Source organism: Indicator indicator, chromosome 27 (genome assembly GCF_027791375.1).
Source record: "Indicator indicator isolate 239-I01 chromosome 27, UM_Iind_1.1, whole genome shotgun sequence".
In the NCBI taxonomy this organism is placed as follows: Eukaryota; Metazoa; Chordata; class Aves; order Piciformes; family Indicatoridae; genus Indicator; species Indicator indicator.
Window position 1 is genome coordinate 7,438,096 of NC_072036.1, and position 19,625 is coordinate 7,457,720.

Below are 19,625 nucleotides of genomic sequence, written 5' to 3' on the forward strand. Positions count from 1 at the left end.
GAGAATCACAGAATCATGAAATCATAGAATGGTAGGGATTGGAAGGGACCTCCAGAGATCATTTGGTCCAGCCTCCCTGCCAAAGCAGGATCACCTAGGGCAGATCACACAGGAACACATCCAGACCCATCTTGAAAGTCTCTAGAGAAGACTATACAACCTCTCTGGGCAGCCTGCTCCAGGGCTCTGTCACCCTTACATTAAAGAAGTTTTAACTCATGTTGAGGTGGACAGACATCTGGGAGCTTTGGATGTCCCTCTCCTTGCCTCCTCAGCCATCCCCTTCTGTTTCTGCAGTCCTTCCAATGCTGCTGTGCACTGTGGTTTTGTGAAGCTACACACGGATGTGTTTAAATGGTGGCACAAGGTCAAGTGCTTCATCTGATGAGATTTTAGGTGCCTGACTTGCATGTGAGAACAGATTAAAATTAAAATGCTGCAGCTGAGCTGCTTGGCCTACCTTTTTGATGGAGGATGCTGCCAGTGAGGTAGGGATAGTTGTATGTCTCCTGGACTGAGTCAGTTGGGAGCTGCCCTGAAATTTGAAAAGTTTTGATCTGGAGTATTGAATAACCTGAAGTTAGCATCAGTTTGTGTTACTGTGTTGGGCTGTAACTTTTGGCAGCTCAAGTGATGCTTCCCAGCTGATGTCTCTGGCTGTAGGAGTAGCTGGGGTGTATGATAGAGGAGGCTGACAACCTTCCTTCACCTAGGAATTTCTGCTGTAAATGCAGTGAAGCCCTAAAGCTCTGTGTCTTAGATCATTAGCCTTCTTATACAGTTCATGTATGCATTTGAACAGCCATGTGCATGTTCACATACAGGAAATATTTGTCCTCATGGATCATGATCATTTCAGGTACAAAGATGTTAGCTGCTTGCTTTACTGGCAGTAAGAATGTGCATTTTCCTCCTCAAGATCTAACAGCCCACATTTGTCTGTGTATATTTCTACTGCTCTCAAGGAAGTTTGAAAGATGAATTCATAGTTTGTGAGGTGCTCTGTGCTGTGCAGGAAAGGAATTATAACAGAGTTTGCTTTTCTGTTTCTCACTACCCTGCTGTTTTCCCTCCTTGTTCATGATCTTCTCCCTTGTAGATCCTCTCCCTATGCTGGTCTTTGGGATGAAGGAAATGACATTTTGAAAGGAGATCTATAATATAAAGGACAAGGTTTATTAATGATATCACACTGAATTTGGGTCTCCAAATTGAGTTCTGTGACAGGATACAGTTTTAAGGAAGAGATGCACTTAAAAATAAGACTTAATTCTCCATCCTTTAGAGATTTTACAAGTTCAGTTTCTAAAGCTCATAAACACTCTTTTCCTGAAGAATTTCTGAAGTTCAGGTGAAAAATCCAGTGGCTCAGGTGAGGTGGTATTTGCTCAGCTGGTGTGTTAGGAGGAACATAAGAAAGGAGATAGTTCTGTGCATTTTTTTCCCTTTTGAAGGCCCTGATTTATGGGATGTTACAGTGACACCTGGTGGAAAACAGTGTTGGAAGACTAAGAAAAATTTCTGCATCATAAACCGAGTGGCTCATTTGAATAATGCCTTTAATGTTATCCATTTATTAACTCCCTACATCTCAGTAATGGTAAGAGCCCGTTTGTGCAAGGTAGGCATGTAGCACAGTGCAAATACTTACAGGAATTATCAGCATCAAAATAACAAATCAGTACTTTATATTTATCAGTAACCAAATTTCCTTGTCCTAAAAGCCAGGTAACAACGTTTTTATATGACTGCTTCTTCAGGCTTTCAGATGCACCTTGGTTACATTTCTCACCAGATTCTTAACTTGATCCTTCCTCTCTTCCCACTGCACCTCTCTATGCATCCCCAAGCAAGACCCAAGACATCCTAACAGTCAATTAGTTCCTAAAAATAGCCCAAACAACATCAACAACAACAACAAATACCACGCCCCCTCCCCCCCCAATAATTAAATGAAATTAAAATACTTTTTAAAATGATTGAGCTTAGACATAATTGTTTACCTGGGCTTATCCAGGAACAGTGTGGGATGTAGTAAAAGCCAGGAACCATTCCCCATAGGTATTTCAGTTGTGACTGCCCTCTCTTGGAGTATGAGTGATTTTTAAGGTGTGCAGGTCATTGTGCCATGCCACCTGTGAGGGGGGTGGGCACATTTATAGACTTGGTGGGACCAAATCCTGAAGGTCCTAAATCTCCTAAAGATCTAACCAAAGAACAAAGTATTCTGCCTCAAGAAGAAATTGCAGCCTACATCTGCCTGACACTAGTTTCCTCTTCAGTTTTGCTACTCATGAGAGACCTGACTAAGCTTCTTCAGCCAAGATGAGCTGGGTTAGCTAACAGCTACTATTTAAGCAGTCAGACTAAACTGGCTTCTTTTGGCTGGAGCTAAGGAGTTCCCTCTCAAGTAGCTTTGATGATGAGTTGGAGCAGTAGGCAGTGTCCTTCTGGAGGGGACAAGTAACAATCAAATGGGGCAGTGACTTCCCTCACCTATACGACTGAAGGTCTTCAGCTTAAAGCTAAGCTCAGCTTAGATAAGTGTTCCTCAGGTCTAGGAGTTCCTTGGAGTAGTGGTGAGGAGGCTGAGATAATGCACAAGAAAACCCCAAAGTGTTTTCCAGGACAAGTGGAAGAAAAGGAAAGATCTTGCTCCAAAAATAATTTCCTTCCTCTGCCTATCTTCAAGCCACATGCTTGGCAGTGTTTGTGGGCTTTTTCCAGGCTGGCTTATCCTTTCCTCTTGCCTTGGTGCTTTTAGCTCCTTTCATTTTCCACAAATGGACACAGCAGTACCTGGGGCTGTGCTGCTGCCTCGATCAGAGAAAGGCATCAGGTTAATACTAACCAGTTGCTGCTGTTGCTGGGTTAGTGTTAAGCAGATGTCCAGCCTGGTTTGTTACACGACTGCAGGAATATTTGCTTGACAAGTGAGTGGGGTTTGGGCAGGTGAGGTGGCAAAGCGAGTCCCCTCTTTAAGCAGCAATGAGTGAATGTGGCAGCTTAAATTGATTACCCAACTGCTAGTTATTTTAAAACTAGCACATCTTAATTATCATACATAGTACACATGCAGAAAAATCAGATAGCATTTGTTTATGTATACATAGATTTGAATCTCTCTCTCCTCTCTCTGTCTCTCTGTCTCTCTTTTTATCTCTATCTCTTTCTCTCTCTTTCTCTTTCTCTCTCTCATCTGTCTATCTACCTATCTATCTATCTTTACACACATATATATGAGTGGCTGGGGTTATCTCTGCCAGTACAACAAACTTGTGCCACAGACTGGGAGATGGATGTATCTTAAGCTTGAATTCTCACTGACCTCTTTAATGTGTGTTTCTGACTTCACGTGGGACTCTTCAGCTCACTTTAAACGAGGTACATAATTTATCTATCCATCAGCTTCAATTTTCCTCAGTGACATGGGCAGAAACTTAGTAGTAAAATAACCCCCACTCATGCAGAGAACCCCTAGCAGATTTGCAGTGGTTAATTTGTGGTTTGTGTCTGCACTGGATCAGAAGGCAGACAGGGGTCTGTTTTGAGAGGTATTTTGGTGTAGAAATGGAGTATTTGGAGGTAGTCATTAAAACAGAGAATCAACATTTTTGTACTGACTGATGTGAACTATAGTGTTCTAACAAGGTTATTCTTCAAGTTTTCCTTTCCTTGCTAAATCCACTTCAAAATATTTAGAAACAGCTTAATCATAGCAGAAATGAAGATCAAGCCAGTTTTCTCCCAGTCTTTCCCTGTTTCTGTGTTGCTTGGAGCACCTGGATAAAGGCACTGCACTGAGTTTCCTCTTTGCATTAATGATATTTATGCAGGGAGATCTGCTGATCTCATTGGCCAGCTCCTGTGTTTCAATGGTTTAATAAGAAACTATGAAATAGAGGTTGTGCAATTTCAAGACAAGTGCTCCAGGAAGCTGAGAAGTTGTTGGGGGAGCGGAACCTAAACAAGGATTTTAGAAATATTTAATAAACCCAAATGCAGAAATTTCACACTCCCATCTCTGCCATCTAGACTGAAAGGAGTTTGTAAGGCCAAGCCAAGGAACGAGCCAGGCTGACAGATGAAATTGCTTAAGTTATGAGGAACTCTTGCCTGTGGGAACTCCCGCTAGCCAGACTTGCTGCCTTTTATTGTGTGTGGATTTCTGCTGGGTGCTGTTCTTTCTTGAATGACTGTCAAAGCTTATGTGCAAGTAACCTGGTAAGTTTTGGAAAACTCTGCTTAACCTTTTGAAGCATTGGTGGTTGCTAGCACTGTAAAAACGTCCTTTTGTGGATCAGCTTTTTTAAAATTAGTGTTTTAAAGAGTTTGAGGACTGATGGTGAACACGTGGCTTTGTGAAACCTGGTAAAGTAAGAAATCTCATTCATCAGACTGCCTGAGTTTTTATTTTCTAGTTTCTTTTCATAGTTCTATTCCAACAGCTCCTGAAATCCCATTCATCCAGCTGCATGAGGTTTTAGTTTATAGTTTCTTTACATAATTCTGTTCCAACAGCTCCTGAAATTATTATAAACACTAAAGACCCCAGAGGGTGGAGGAGAGAAACCTTCATTCTTTCAGTATATTCACTTACCAGTTTCAGTCTAGCGTGTGACTTTTCTTACAGAAGCCTAAAAAAATGGTGAATTCATCAGAAATTGTCTGGGAATCTGTGGCTTGCACACTTATCCTGAACAACTTTCAGATTCTTATTTAAGTTACCCATGCTTCAAATTGTGACTATTTCTTTAAATATTAAAGTGAGTGGTTGGATCTTTAATCTTACAGCTTCATAGTGTTCCTTTGAGCAGCTGAGTGGAATGTATTACTTTTTCCTTCTACTGATGCATGAGAAAAGCTCTCAAATACAAGAAATAATCCTGCATGAGGCTTTCAGCAGTTACATCCTTGTTATTGTTTGCCTGAAATGTTGATTTGTTTAGAAGATCATGCACTTTCGCCCTCTAAGAAACACATTTTGTGCCTTGGGGCTAGATAACCATGGAAGCCTACTGCAGAGGACTATCACCTGCTCCGTTTTATGTCATAAATTTGTCTTGACAGTTCCTTTAAAACTCTTCCTAACTCTTGCATCACTGAAAGAGTTAATTGCCTTCCCTGATGGAAGTCTATCATGCAATGATAACTTTAATGGAGATCCTTTGATTTCAGCTTAAATTAATTCAGAATAAGAAATAAGTTGCTCTTCCTCTCAGCTTTGAAAGACAGGAAAATCGTATTCATGTTCAGTGGATGTATTGTGTAAGGGATTCAGATGAGAAAATATAATCTTAGAGCCTGAGAGCTGCAAACCTTATTTTTCACCTCCACACTGCTTGTTGTGTTCACATTTGCTTCATGACACCTTTAATGCTCGCTGTTGTCACGGCATGTGCAGTTTGCTGAAAATTTCTTCCTGAGAGTTGTTTCATTAAGGGTGCTCTAACCTGTTTGCAGGGAAAATAACTTCAGACCTAACATTCAGCTTCTCTAAGGTTGTTAAATATATCCCCAAATCATTCACACTTCACAAGTGGAGCCTGGTTTGTGTGAAAACACAGGCACTTCAGCTCCAGAGTGTTTTGGTAGGAGAGGAAGGGCGGTCACCATATGGCTGTGTAAAACCCCTTCAAAAGAAGGGCAGACAAAAGGCATTTGGCTTGAAGAAAAGTCTTTCCTCTACTAAGGGGTCAAAGCCACTTGGCTTTGTCATTTATACCCAACACACTTCTGAAACATTTGTTATTGACTTGGTGAACCAGAATCAGGAGATATGAGCCAAATTCCTATCTGAGCTAATTCTGCCAATGCCTTAGTTTGGTGGTAGTCTGAAATTAGTCTCAAGTGAGAAGCTACTGGTGTGCTAGTAATAAATTTCTTCAAATGAAGTAAGATCAGTGAAAGAAAATTTGTTTTACAAGAAACCAATGCTTTAACACGTTTTATTCAAAGAATTTGGGGAAACATTTTGACTCTGTAAAAACGTCTGTTTCTGTCTTACAGGAAGGGGAACTTGGAATTAGTACCCTTTGCAATGTTAGTGACATCACTGGGGCAGTGAGTAATGGTTTACTTTCTTAATTACCAGCCTTATATGTTACTGCTATTGGAATAAAATGAGCACAATGCTCACATTGTCAAAGACTTCACCTAAATGTGTACAGTTGCCTGTCATAATGAGTCAGTAGGTTGTGTGCTTAGATTTGCCTCCAACTGTTAAAGACTCAACTTTTTTTTTTTTTTGTTTGTTTAAAGAAAATGTGTGGAGTGTGTGGATCTCTGCTGTGAATCACTTTCACATGGTGATCTACAAATTTCATACTCACTTTGAGAAAATGAGATAGAACCTCTAAAATACAAACCATTAGGACTGTTTCATTCAGCTGCCTTCGTACAGTTAAGTTGTTGCTTTGCTTTGTTTTGTTTTTCTTTGTTTTGTTTTTCTTTGTTTTGTTTTTCTTTGCTTTGTTTTGCTTTGTTTTGTTTAGCTTTGCTTTGTTTTGTTTTATTTTGTTTTGCTTTGTTGTTTTGTTTTGCTTTGTTTTGTTTTGCTTTGTTTTGTTTTGTTTTGCTTTTTTTTGTTTTGCTTTGTTTTTTTTTTTTTTTTCTCAGCTATTTGATGGCAGAAAGCTTAAAACGACTATTGTTAAAAATCTGGAGTTCTATAGAACTAGATTAACATGAGCTTTCCACAGCAGTGAGGACCTTAGCTGCTGTTCTCCCAGTTCAGATTTCAAAGGCAGTTCAAGCTGGTGGTTGCACATATTCTTTGCAGAGCAGTGGAGAAATCAGTCATCAATATTGTCCACAAAGACTAGTGGGAAGCAGCCTCTCAGCACTTGGTATCTGGTGAGGCTGGGTCATTTATGACACTGGGACCATAAAAAGCTGTGTTGTCATGACAATAGATAGCCACATTGACTTATCAGTTTAGGTTACTGTGTGTCCTTGCTCAGTGTTATCAAGTCTTATTGGTTTTGTTTTGGTTTGGTTTTTTTTTTTTCCATGAGGCTTTGTAATGTTTGATAACAGTCTCCTGCTTCTAAAGCTGTTCCTTTACAGCTTTGCTTTGAAAAGAATAATGTGCAGGACCATTGACAAGTGGATGGGACAGAATAAGGGAGAAAGGTCCAACATCAAATCCAAAGCACATATTGTTTATAAGATCATGGGTCTGAAGCTGGTGTCTTGCCTGTTGAAGAGTGAGTGGCTTGTGATGAATGGTTTTCCACTGTGCTTGGCTGTGCTGCATCCTGCACCTCTGTTACTGCTCTGCAGAGAGCGAGTGGTGAAATACAGCTGGAAGAGATGGAGCACTGGCTGGCTGGCTGGGTGGCTTATTCCCAGAACAAGACTGAAGGTGGACTGCTTTAGCCAGGGCTCCTCCTGCTCCTGGAGCTGTTCATCAGCCCTTTCCCAAGGCCTCACTCTCCCAGGTGATAGTCACAAGCTGCTCTGGTGTCCTGCAGTCCTTTTAAGTGCTCTCAGTACATGCAAGGATGTCAAAGTCTTTACTGGAGCTGGGCAGGTACCTGAAAATCTCTTGTTTTGCACAAAGCAGTCTCTGAGAATGATTTAATTTTGCTCTATACATTGATTGATCTCAGATTGAGAGGGGCACTGTAAAACATAACTCCCTCAGTTGTAGTATCTGAGTACCTGAAATCTTTGATATTTTTAATATTTTTGTTACAGTGTTGAAGTGCTGTAAATTCCTATTTTATTGCTAAGGGACCAGGGCATGAAGTTGGTGATGCAGAATATTTTACTGCAGCTGAAAATTGATTTATTGTCCTCACCCTTAGTGCTGTAGTATTCCTTCTCTTTAGAGAAGACCGTTTCAAAGCCATTGTCTGTCTTTGCAGTGCACACAGGGGTGCCAGCTTTGGAATGCAACAGTGCAAACCAACTGCCCACTGAAATGTGTGAGTATTGCCTTAGTCTTGGCTCTGCAGCACTTGTCTCCAGTCCATTGAGTACCTTATCCAATGGCAGATGTGGAAAACCTAAGCAGAGCAGTGTGTCTGTGAAAAGACATAATGTCCATATTTTCACTCTGTGCCTTTATAAATTCTCCTTTGAGAAGTTAATCATTCTTGCTGTGGGAGTTACCTGTAATGTAAAAAGTTTTTACTTTGTTTGCCAAAATGGGAGGGGGGTGTTTTACAGTTCATTAAGCTCAAACACTTGCCTGGATTTTCAGACAGTGAGAAAGAATTCAGGATTTTACTGTCCCAGAGCTGTATGCAGATGTAAATGAAGCACATGGTCTTTACTAGATTGATTTCTTGCTTTTACTAAACCAGATGGATGAGGCTTAACACTGGTCTGGGACAACTGCCATGACAGCTTTTAAACTGCTCTTTTTTTCTGGACCTCTTGAACACCTGAAGCACATTCATTCTTGGCATCCTTTTGATGTTGACTTTCTGTTTTTTTCAAGTGTGTTTTTTCCTTTTCTCGTTACTTGGCAACGCTAAGCTTTTGTGGTGGACTTTCATTGGAAGAAACTTTTAATTAATTGATGTTATCTGCTTGAAATACTCTATTATTATATTCATGCTAATCCTACATTTTACTGATTTGTCTCCTGGCAGAACCAGACATACACCAGAGCATGTGAGGTAAGTTAAATACTATCAGATCAATAATAAAAAAAAATAATAATGATTTCAGTGATTACTATGTGCACTTAGTACTAAGAAATACAATGTAGATACACAAACTCATCAGTCCAGGTCTAGGTGTTTTGTGCTCCCTAAAGCTGAAGAATGAGTTAAGCACCTGCATCCCTTCTTTCCAGCATGGTGGCTAAGAACATGTTTGCATTAAAAACTGCTATGTATCAAAAAATAATGCTTTAAAAAAAGCAGACCAATCACACCAGTATAGAACACAGTCTAGAGCATTAAACTATGCTCTAGGTGCTCCCAGGAGTCTCCTTCTACCCAGTTTTTCATTAATGCCCTCAAACGTGAATGCTTGTTAAGGCTGCTGTGACATCAGCGTGGTGAGAAGTGGAAACAAGGAGTGGAAGCTAGAGGACAAAGCACACTCTTGACTGGACACAGTGTGAATGAAGTAAAACACAATTCAGTAAGGGAAAACACGTTACCCTTTAAGAAAGAGATCTCAGATAAGAAGTGCCTGCTCTGTGCTGCAGGTGGACTGGCATTTACAGTGATAGGTATGAAGCCAGCCCAAGAACTTCCTTGTTTCCTCTCACCTAGGGACAGGGGAGTGCCAGTGAATTTGGTGGGAATGTTCACAACAAAGGGCAGCAGGATCTGGTTCATACAGGTTTCCTGTAAGTTTGGCTGTAGCCATACAGAGGATGCATATGGAGTTGAAGCACAGAGTAAGCCTGCATAGAAATGTGTCCAATTCATGGTCTGATAAATTCAGTTTAAGCTTATAGTCTTATTCTATTATCTGGATTTCTTTGAAAAAAAAGTAGAAAGGCCTTCCTGAGTGTTTTGATTCACAAGAAAATCACCACTCTTCTGTTTTAACAAATACAATGAAGTTAACTCTGTTTTATAGTAAAACCTTTTTTCATAGACCTGAGACATTTCCCGTGCAGTCTCAACTCTTTAAGATGATGCTTTGTTGAGCACCAATTCTTGACCTGTCTATTTAAAGCTAGGTTGGGGGAGATTTAGATTGGACATTAGGAAGAATTTCTTTACTATAGGATGGTGAGACACATGAACTGCTTGACCAGAGAAGTTGTAGAAGTGGAGAAGATTCAAAGATTTCTTGTTTTCAGGCAGAGCAGATGGCAAATTTCCCTCAAAATTCTGAGGCTAGGAGCTTTAGTAATCCTCTTACCTCAAGCAAAAATTGGATTTATGGTTCAGACAAAGATCAGAAGAAGAAAGAAAAACATGACAAAACCCAAATGGCCAGAAATGTCTGTTAAATAAAGAAGGCATTATGAATCAGAATGTAAACTGAGGGCACTTCCCCTACAAAGTCAACAATTCCTGGTTGTAAACAAAGGCTCCAGTGTACAGTTGATAATTGCTGTCTGCTAATACCGGAATCTTTGCCTGCTAACAGTTGTGATAATTCACAGGGGAGGATTTTATTTCTCTGAATAGAAAAACACTGGGAAAAAACTTCAGTGCTTGCACTTGTCAGTGAGTGCCTGGCTGTGAGATAATGTCCATAGAAATATATTGTTGAGCAAGCTTTAAAACTCCTGTCAGCTGCAGCTGTTATCTGAAGCAATATGCCTTTTTACTAATAACTAATGCCTATTAGTTTCCATAGGGGATTGGAAGTGTACATCTGGGAATCACAGGAAGAGCAATTAAAAAAATTAGCTCACTTAACATAATGAATTGATTCTGAACGAGCTAAAGGTTAATTTTCACTTGGAAGGTGGTTATTGTCTAAAGCAAGCTTCAAGATTTTTATAGGCCAAATGAACCCGCAAAATAAAATGAGCCCACATGAAATGCCTGCCTGGAAAAGCTCAAACCACCACACCTCAAAAGTTTGGGCTTTCTAGGAGACTCAGTCTTGTGTGTAGCCTTTAATCTATTGGGATCCACCTGGAAAATGCTACTACCTCTTCTTAAGTTCTCTACTATGAAGCAGGGTAACACTGTATTTATGTTCCCTACCTGGACTGAAAACTTTTTGTCCTTAGCATATGTGTGGAGAACACAGTGCTCTGGGGTATTTGGTATGTTTGCAGTTTGTAGGCACAACTGTACCAGAAGGAGTGACTACTATCAAAGAAGTGTGAATTCACATGGCTGCTATTACAAATGACTAATTTCAATTATTTTGAAAACTGACTGGGACTACATTTGTAAGAATGTGCCTCATTCATAGGAAATAGATGAGGCAGGAAGAGGTGACACAGCATATTGAACATATCATTAACAAGTTAAAACCCACTGCTTCCTAAGCCCATGGTTGTCACTGTAGTCTATTTCCAACTTTAATTTATCCCCATATTTGTGCTTTCAACAAAGGAACAGTGTGTAAGGAGGAAAACCCTAATTCAGTGCCCAGTGAAATGATGGAAAGGCTCTTGGGAAGCTCTCTGATGCCAGTTTGTTGTGCTGCTACTTTTTAGAGGGAATGTATCAATTTGTTTGCATGTATTCAGAGTGGCCACAGGATTTGTATGCATTCAAAATGTGTTTGTGTAGTTCTAGCAGGAAGTTTGCCTTTACACAAAACTAACCTGTGAGTTCTGTATCCTCCACAGAGAGTTTCCTGTAAGTTTGGCTGTAGCCGTGCAGAGGATGCGTATGGAGTTGAAGCACAGAGTAAGTCTGAACAGAATTCTGTGTTCAGTTCATGGTCTGATAAATGCAGTTTTATGGTTATAGTCTTATTGTATTATCTAGATTTCTTTGGGGAATAAAATAGGAATGTCCTCCTGAGTGTTTTGATTCACAAGAAAATCATCCCTCTTCTGTTTGAACAAATACAATGAAGTTAATTCTGTCTTACAATAAAAAAATTTTTTCACAGACATGAGATTTTTTTAATACAGTCTCAACTGTTTAAGATGATGCTTTGTTGAGTGCCAATCCATGACCTGTCTATTTAAAGATAGAGGAAGGGGGATTTAGATTGGACATTAGAAAGAAATTCTTTACTACAAGGATGGTGAAACACTGGAACAGGTTGCCTGAAGTTGTAGAAGCCTCATCCCTGGAAGTCTTCAAGAGCAGGCTGGATGAGGCTTTGAGCAACCTGATCTAGTGGGAGGTATCCTTGCCCATGGCAGTGAGGTTGGAACTACATGACCTTTGAGGTCGCTTCCATTCTTTGATTCTATGATCCTATGATCTTGAAATCATTGCCAAAAACTCCTGTAACTTACATGGGGACAACAGGGCCAATACACTGCTATTGATATAGCCCCCTTGAAAGTATCTTCAATTTCCCAAACCTCTCTAGGTTTCTATTCAGCAACTAAGTACCTGTAACTAAAATTGCATTGACACAAGAACAGAGTTGTAGCCACATTTGCTTGCATTGAGCTGGCTCAGTTCAGGCTTACTTTATCAAATTGTCCTTCTGCTGTCATGTGATTTATTCAGCCACATTTTCTACATATTCTTTGGAGTATTTTTATTAACTTCACAGCTTTCAGGTATGTGAGGCAATAGGCCTTTAACCGTAAACCCCAGAGATTGCCATGAAAGATCTTTTTTTTCTTACTGTTGTATTTATTTCCCCTCAGACTGCTTGAACAAACCTAGAGCACCATTTGCATCTACCATTGGAAGCCACAGTGTCACATTACGCTGGAGTCCAGCTAACATCTCTGATGTAAATTATATTATTCAGTGGAAGTTCAATAAGCTCCCTGGAGACTGGAGGTACACAGAGGTAAAGATGGATGTTCCCTCTTACTTTGCAAGGAAATGAGTCCTTCTCTGCTCTTTGTTTTACTTTAGAAAAATATTGGATAGCATGTTAGGCACATAAAGGAGGCTTGCAAAATCATGAGAAGTGGACAATTATTCCCTCTTGGCTTCAACACAGGAAGTAGGAGCCTTGGTGGAAACTAGTAGGTAGCAGGTGCAAAACTAGCAAATTGTGGTAGTTTTAGACTATGCCTTTAAATTTTTTTTCACAGATTTCAAGCAGAAAGTAGTAAAAACGTAAATAAATCACTATTGGGTGTAAAAAGAAAAATAATGATTATTCTAAACAACTCCATTGGAGGGATATCTCCTGTAAGATTTGGTTCCCAAAACAATTTTTCCCCCCCTCTCTTCTTGCTTCTTCACTGGGGAGCTATTAAGTGGCTTTGCTGACCTTGGCTGCTTTGTTTTGTCTGGTATTAACTTTCTCTGTTTCTCTCTCTTCCGTTTGTACAGGGGCATCAGGGGGAGGCAAGGAGAGAGAAGCCATTAAAGCTTCTTCCCTGGTCTTTTGGCCAGGGGGGGTCCTTGTGCCGTTTGATAATTGTAAACACCCTGTAAATATTGTAAATACTTTCTGTTTGCACATATTCATTGCATTCCATTGTAGATTGTAGTTTTGCTTGTAAATACAGCTCCATTTGCTTCCAAACTGAGCTAGTCTGGCAAAGTTAATGTTTGGGGGTGGGGGGATTTTCAACCCACCACACAAATGAAACTATTTCCTCACAGAACATGTAGTTAAAATGTTGAGCTGATTCCTGGCACATGTGGATGTTAAATTGCTACATTTAAACTCCTAAATGAAGAGTGACTGAACAAATTAGTGGAAGAAAAAACTGAGTTCTGCTAAAGGCAAACATTACCATTGTTTCGTGTTGAGCCATGCTAAGAAAATGTCAAGACAGAGTATTTAGGAGAAATATCACTGTAGGGTTTTTGGTTTTGGTTTTTTCCCCTGCCTTTCCCTAGTGAAATTTTTTTGGGTTCTTGTGGAAGACAATAGCTGGCTAGCTAGACCTTGGTTCTGACTCAGTAGTTACTTCTCATATTATGTCCTTTTGCGTCATCTGTGCACTTGTTATCTTGGCATCATCTCTCTCGGGCTCATTTACAGAGCATGGCAAGTGGGTGCCCCAAACCAAAGGCAAAGATAATTGGCTAAGCAGGAAGTCCTTCTGAATTAGTCATTGGGGAACAATGACTGGAGACCATAAATATTTTAGGGTAACTAGGAGCCCTCAGATCTTAAATTTGTAGTATGTGTATCAACAGTTCACAATATATTGCCCATAATACATTGTTATTATTTCAGGGGTTTTACCTTATTCTTCAAATCTACTATTGCATTGCATCCATTTTTCCATCCATCCACTCATTGTTTCGACTTAGTAGTGTGATCTGAAGAAAAAAAAAAAAAAAGCAGAGAAATAAGTTCTGAAAGGATGGAAAAATCAAAGTCTATGCTGAAAAAACCTCCCACATTTCCTCTTATCTAAAGATAAAACACTGCATTTTTGTATCTTGAAATATATATGTCATTGTGTGAGACCCCTCTTGCTCTGATAACACCCAACATAGTAGCTGCAGATGGAGGAAGAAAAAAAAATAATATTGTGTCTGTGCATTATTCTAGGTGGTATCTGAAACTTCATATAGAGTCACAGACCTTCAACCCTTCACAGAATATGTGTTTCGAGTTGTTTGGGTCATTACATCTCAGCTGCAGCTCCACTCTCCATCCAGTTCCAGTTACCGGACACTTCCTTCCGGAGGTAATGGATTGCAGTAGTAATTGTGACTTTTAGGATTGCAGCAGAAACATAGAATGGGTTGGGTTGGAAGGGACCCCCAAGGGTCATGTAGTCCAAGCCCCCTGCAGCCAGCAGAGATGTCTTTCATTAGATCAGGTTGCTCAGAGCCTTGTTGAACCTGACCTTGAATATCTCCAGGGATGGTGCCTCAGCTGCCTCCCTGGGCAACCTGTTGCAGTGTTCTGCTACCCTCCTGATAAAGAACTTCCTCCTAATATCTATGTTTCTTTGTTGTTTCTCTCACAGTAAACATTGATGCTTCATTTTCAGAATGATTTGTGCTTGCAGGAGACCAAACTAAAATACTACAGGCTCTTTATTTTTAAACTAGAAGATTTAAGGCTGCTTCCTGCTTTTAGCTTTAACAAAGTGCACAGGAAAAAAATCCATGGGCAAAACTGAGGGCATGTTGGATATTTTTGTGTATAATTATGCATTTTAACTTTTGACTTTGTTTTGTGGCCTTCCAATATCTTAAGGGGGCCTACAAGAAAGCTGTCGAGGGACTTTTTATGGTGTCAGGTAATGATAGGACTAGGGGGAATGGAAAAAAAGTAGAAATGGGTAGATTCAGATTGGATCTTAGGAAGAAATTCTTCACCATGAGGGTGGTGAGACACTGGAACAGGTTACCCAGGCAGGTGGTAGAAGCCTGGAGGTTTTTAAGGGCAGGTTGAATGTGGCTCTGAGCAATCTGATCTAGTGTGAAGTGGCCCATGGGAGGTGGGTTGGTACTAGATGATCCTTGAGGTCCCTTCCAACCCTAACAATTCTATGATTCTATGACTGAAATACAAACACATTTTCATGGACATGAAAAAAAAGGTTAACTATTGTTGAAATTTTATGCTGTCCCTAATGATCTTTATTAGTATAAATAGACAGGTATGAAACCTAAAAATGTACCTAGAAAAAATATTAAAGTCTTAAATGACATCCCAGAGTCAGTTATTTCTGTTTCTTACAGTTCCTACAACAGCTCCTATCATTAAAGATATTCAGAGTTCAAGTCCAAACACTGTCGAAGTTAGTTGGTTTCCACCACTTTTTCCCAATGGATTGATTGTTGGATATAACTTGCTCCTGACCAGTAACAATCATAACCTGTTGAGAGCCTCAAGAGGGAACAGCTTTCAGTTCTACTCCACCTTCCCAAACACCACTTACAGGTATGAAAAGCAAAGATAACCACCATGGCCAAACGTTCTGTAGCACTTCTTGCCCAGATAGTACAGGGTATGCCTGAATGCCACTTCTGTACAGTTATGCTACTTACTTCTAGCTTTGCCAAAAGCAAGGGTATCTTCCCTGAGATAATGCACTTGTTCCAGAGGAGTTGGTTGCTTATATGGACATCAGATGGGGAGGAAGGAAAACATATTTGGTATAGGGCCCACATGCTACAGTTTCTTAGCTGCTGGTTTTTTTGTGTTTTTTTTTTTTTTTTTAGCTTGTGTGTCATATTTTCATATATTCAAGGACTGATAGAGCAGTCCTCTCTAGTCCTTCAAACATCTGGAAAAATGTCTTGATTTTTATTAAACAAAAAGGCCTGCATCCTGCTTGCACTGGTAAATGCAGATCTTCCTTTGAAATGAAATTCACTTCCTCTTCTGAGTCTCAAACTCCACTTTGTGTTTTAATTTAGAAGATTCTGTTGTCCCACTTTTGGGGACTTCAGGCTCTGGCTGGTTTTATTTTTATTATAAATTTCCTAGAGCATTATATTTAGCTAAATGTTTAAACCCTTCTGTAGGAGTTGCCCTGCTTGATAAAATGTTTCTCAGGCTACGTTTCAAGGGAAAACAAAAACTCTTTGGCTTCTTGTAGGTTCAGCATTGTGGCTGTGAATGAGGTTGGTGGTGGACCCTCTGCTGAAGCCAACATCACAACCCCAGAATCCAAAGGTACAAGAGCAGCAGAGTTACTGCTGTCTGTTCCTGGGGTCAAAGTCACATTCCCTGGGCTGCCATGTACCTGGCAGAAAAGACTAGAACTTAGACTGCAAACAGTGCATGACAAGGAGTTGCACACTGAGGAGTTAAGAATGTATCAGAAACAGTTCTGTTCTTAGCTCTAGATGTTGTTAGGCTGCACAGCATGGTAACAACCTGAGATGCTGGTTAGCCTGAGTTGTGTTATGGATGAAAAACATCTCAGTGGTCCATGGCAGTTACTGAGAGTACACGCTTCCATTTTCTAGATGAGATTTTAACAGCTGACAAGAAAATGTATTTCTTCTAATAATATGAAATACTTAATGTGAAGTTTTTGCCAAAGCATCCTCAGTGATACCATGCCAAATACGTGAAATCATATCAATTTTTATTTCTTTCTCATAGCTGCACTTATTTTACTATATTGAGAAATTAATAATGAAAGAAGTGATACACTCTAGGTATCACCCAAAGAATTGCAGAAATATTAAATTTCCAGAGAAAAGTACAATTATGAGATAGAGAACAAGTGAGAATGAAGTCAATGTTACCAAAATCTATCTTTAGAAAAGACACTCCCCTCCTCCTGAAGAAATCCAGTTGTGAAACACCTGGAAACTTTCCAACTCTAGCAAACACTTTAAGTCTGCCTCTGAATCACCAGCCTTTTGTTATTGTTCAAAGAAATTGAACTTATAGCTTCTCTAGTGCTTTATAAAATATAACCTTTTATTATTATTATTTTGGTAACAGCTTAGAAACACTGATATGTCCTGATCTGGACACTCTGGAGAGATTTGCTCTAGGGCTGGCTGATCTTGAGCCATAAATACTTGGCACATATGGATATGGGTGTACATGTGCATATGCATGTCTGTTAATGATGATCTGAGCAACATTCTTCTCTGTGCTGCACTTACCTGTCTAAGTTCTGAATTTCTCTGTTAGCTAAGGAAAAAGCAGCATGGCTCTTCCTATCCAGAAACCAGTCCTTAAGGAAGAGATGCACAGAGCAATTCCTTGAAGCTTCCCAGTGCCTGCAAAATGGTATTGTACACCACAATATCACAGGTAAAACCAGATTGTGCTCTCTTCTTTCAAGTATGACTTAGACCTCTGTGTCACCAAGGACAGAACACACCTCACCTAGCCTAAGAGAGTGTCTAGCCTCCCTTTACAGTCAGTGGGGAGAAATAGGAACTTTCAGGACATGATTTGTTTGTAAATGATAGGCACTGAAAAGAGATTAATGGTTCTCTCAGTGTAACTTTTTCCTCACTGAATCTAGGCAGCTACTTCAGAGCTGAGCTTTTCCATGGTAGGTATCTACATCAGGATAACATGAAGCCAAAGCAGATGTTTCTCTGTGATTAATGACTGGGGTTTTTTTTCAACATAAAGATGGGGAAGTGAAGTGGTTTAAACTTAAGAATGAAATAATACAAAATGTCAAAAGACACTGGATGAAGAATATGTTAGTGCATGATCTAATCTGGAGCACAGAGCTCTATGATGACACATTAGTAACCTAAGTCATCAAGGCATTCATATTATCTCAAATTGCTGGTGACTGTAACGTTTCTTATCTACACTGGTGCTGTCTTTGGTACTTAGAGAAAGTGTGGAAATATGAGTTTACCTTCTGAATTTCATAGCATCAAAAAGTTGCCCTTGACTAAATACCCTTTGATAGTACAGAGGTGGCACAGATAATGTCTAGCTTGAAATCTGAAGTGAGTGGTGTTTTGTAAGGAGATGCTCTGGAGAGGGGCAATCATTGTCAGTTGGTTTGCATGTTACATCTTTTTGTCTGATTACCTTCCTGAGGGGCAATTGTCTCCAATAATGTCACTTACATAGCAAATGGGAAAGTTTTCTTTTTATCTGAAAGAAGACTAGAAGTAGAGGAGAAAAACCAGTTAAACTTTCTCCAGGAATGTTGAGTTGCTGATTGAAAAGTACTTCTGTTTAAGACAAGCAGAACAAGTAACTGGAAAAATCCAACTTCCTTCTTATATTGTTTGTGTGCACATATCTTTCTATTTTTAGGGATTTCTGTGAATGTTTACCAGCAAGATGTCTATTTTTCTGAGGGCCATTCCATCTGGGTGAAAGGAGCTGCAAATATGTCTGATGTGTCTGACCTAAGGCTCTTTTATGCTGGCTGGGGGAATATTACGTCCATCTCAGTAGACTGGCTTTACCAGAGGATATACTTTGTCATGAATGAAAAGGTAGTGCTCTGGGGCTTAATTAGTCTCTTGTTTCATTTGAACCACTGTGATCACTGTGATTTATTTCACATGAGAAAAATCTGATTTCTATATAGATATGCATGCACAAAATTGCAGAAATAGATTTTTTTTTTACTTTAATAATATTCACATATTTCAGATATAAATAAATAAGAAAGGTTTTGAATATCAGGTCCTATTTAAAGGAAATAGGCTAAATGGAACACTGGCTTTTGGTCTTATTTTTCTCCTTAGAATATAAAAAGCTTTGGTTTTAATTGCTTTGGTTTTGAGGCTGGCTTCACATCCACTTCATACCCAGTACAAGCAACTTTGGGTTTGTTACTTGGCTCTGCATTTAGCCTGTTTAGCTCCTCTTCTGCCTCAGGAAGGTGGTCAGATAACTAGTTAGTGATTGCAGCACCCTTCATGATTGGCAAAAGGTATTCAAGGATGAAAGTGTTTCATAGCAGTGATGCACCTTGGACCACAAGTTTCTACTTGAAGTAAAAACGTAGATGGCAACTCTTCACTCGGTTCATAAACCACCAGTTACACTAATAGTCAGATTTTTGCACTTACTTTTGCAGTTCTCTAATGGACAAAGGACTGGGAAGTTGCTCTGAATGGTTAGTTTGGCATGTCTGATATTTCAGTTAGTGCTAAGGAGCAGGGAGCAGGAAGAGCAGTACCGACAGAAATATACAAGTGAGCTGTACATGAACAGAACAGTGGCAGGGGTTCCTGAATCTTTTGCAGGCTGGAGAAGTCCAAAGGTATTTCTCCCAGGATCGGAAAAACACTTCCTTGACTCTTTCTCTCCATTGAGTCTCATGTGCAAAGTTTGCCTGTAGCCCCCCAAATTGGCATTTTCTCTCCAGCTTAGAGGTAGGGAGATAAGAGGAAGATGGCTGACAGACAGCTCTTTCAGGGTAAGCTGTCATGGATTCACTTGAACTTGTGTACTCTGGTAACAGACAACTCAGGAGCCCAGAAGGACCTGGGACTGTGAGAGAGGTGTTTCATTGTCTGGTCCTCTTGAAGGAATCTCAGGTCAGCTTGTTTGCTCATTAGAAAGCACCCTATGAAGGCATCACCACTTTTTCTTCTTGTTCCCCAGATACTTGTCTGCCAGTTACAGAACTGCACAGCAGCTGAAGACATCACTCCTCTTTATGTGACCTCCCCTAGGAAGGTCATAGCTGATCCCTATAATGGGTAAGTGTCCTCCTT

The 19,625-nt window shown here is 39.9% G+C and overlaps 1 protein-coding gene across 1 annotated transcript in view; it reads left to right on the top strand.

Moving 5' to 3' along the window:
• Nucleotides 1-4,101: 4,101 nt before the first annotated feature.
• ROS1 (ROS proto-oncogene 1, receptor tyrosine kinase) overlaps nucleotides 4,102-19,625 on the top strand; it is a 66,159-nt gene continuing 50,635 nt past the window's right edge. Inside the window, exons 1-12 of the mRNA XM_054393024.1 lie at nucleotides 4,102-4,224; nucleotides 6,010-6,063; nucleotides 7,872-7,931; nucleotides 8,604-8,630; nucleotides 11,234-11,294; nucleotides 12,221-12,369; nucleotides 14,044-14,182; nucleotides 15,189-15,390; nucleotides 16,052-16,128; nucleotides 17,107-17,229; nucleotides 18,208-18,392; nucleotides 19,513-19,610. Of these exons, the coding sequence (XP_054248999.1) occupies nucleotides 4,102-4,224; nucleotides 6,010-6,063; nucleotides 7,872-7,931; nucleotides 8,604-8,630; nucleotides 11,234-11,294; nucleotides 12,221-12,369; nucleotides 14,044-14,182; nucleotides 15,189-15,390; nucleotides 16,052-16,128; nucleotides 17,107-17,229; nucleotides 18,208-18,392; nucleotides 19,513-19,610 (1,298 nt within the window). The remainder of the gene's footprint in view (nucleotides 4,225-6,009; nucleotides 6,064-7,871; nucleotides 7,932-8,603; nucleotides 8,631-11,233; nucleotides 11,295-12,220; nucleotides 12,370-14,043; nucleotides 14,183-15,188; nucleotides 15,391-16,051; nucleotides 16,129-17,106; nucleotides 17,230-18,207; nucleotides 18,393-19,512; nucleotides 19,611-19,625) is intronic.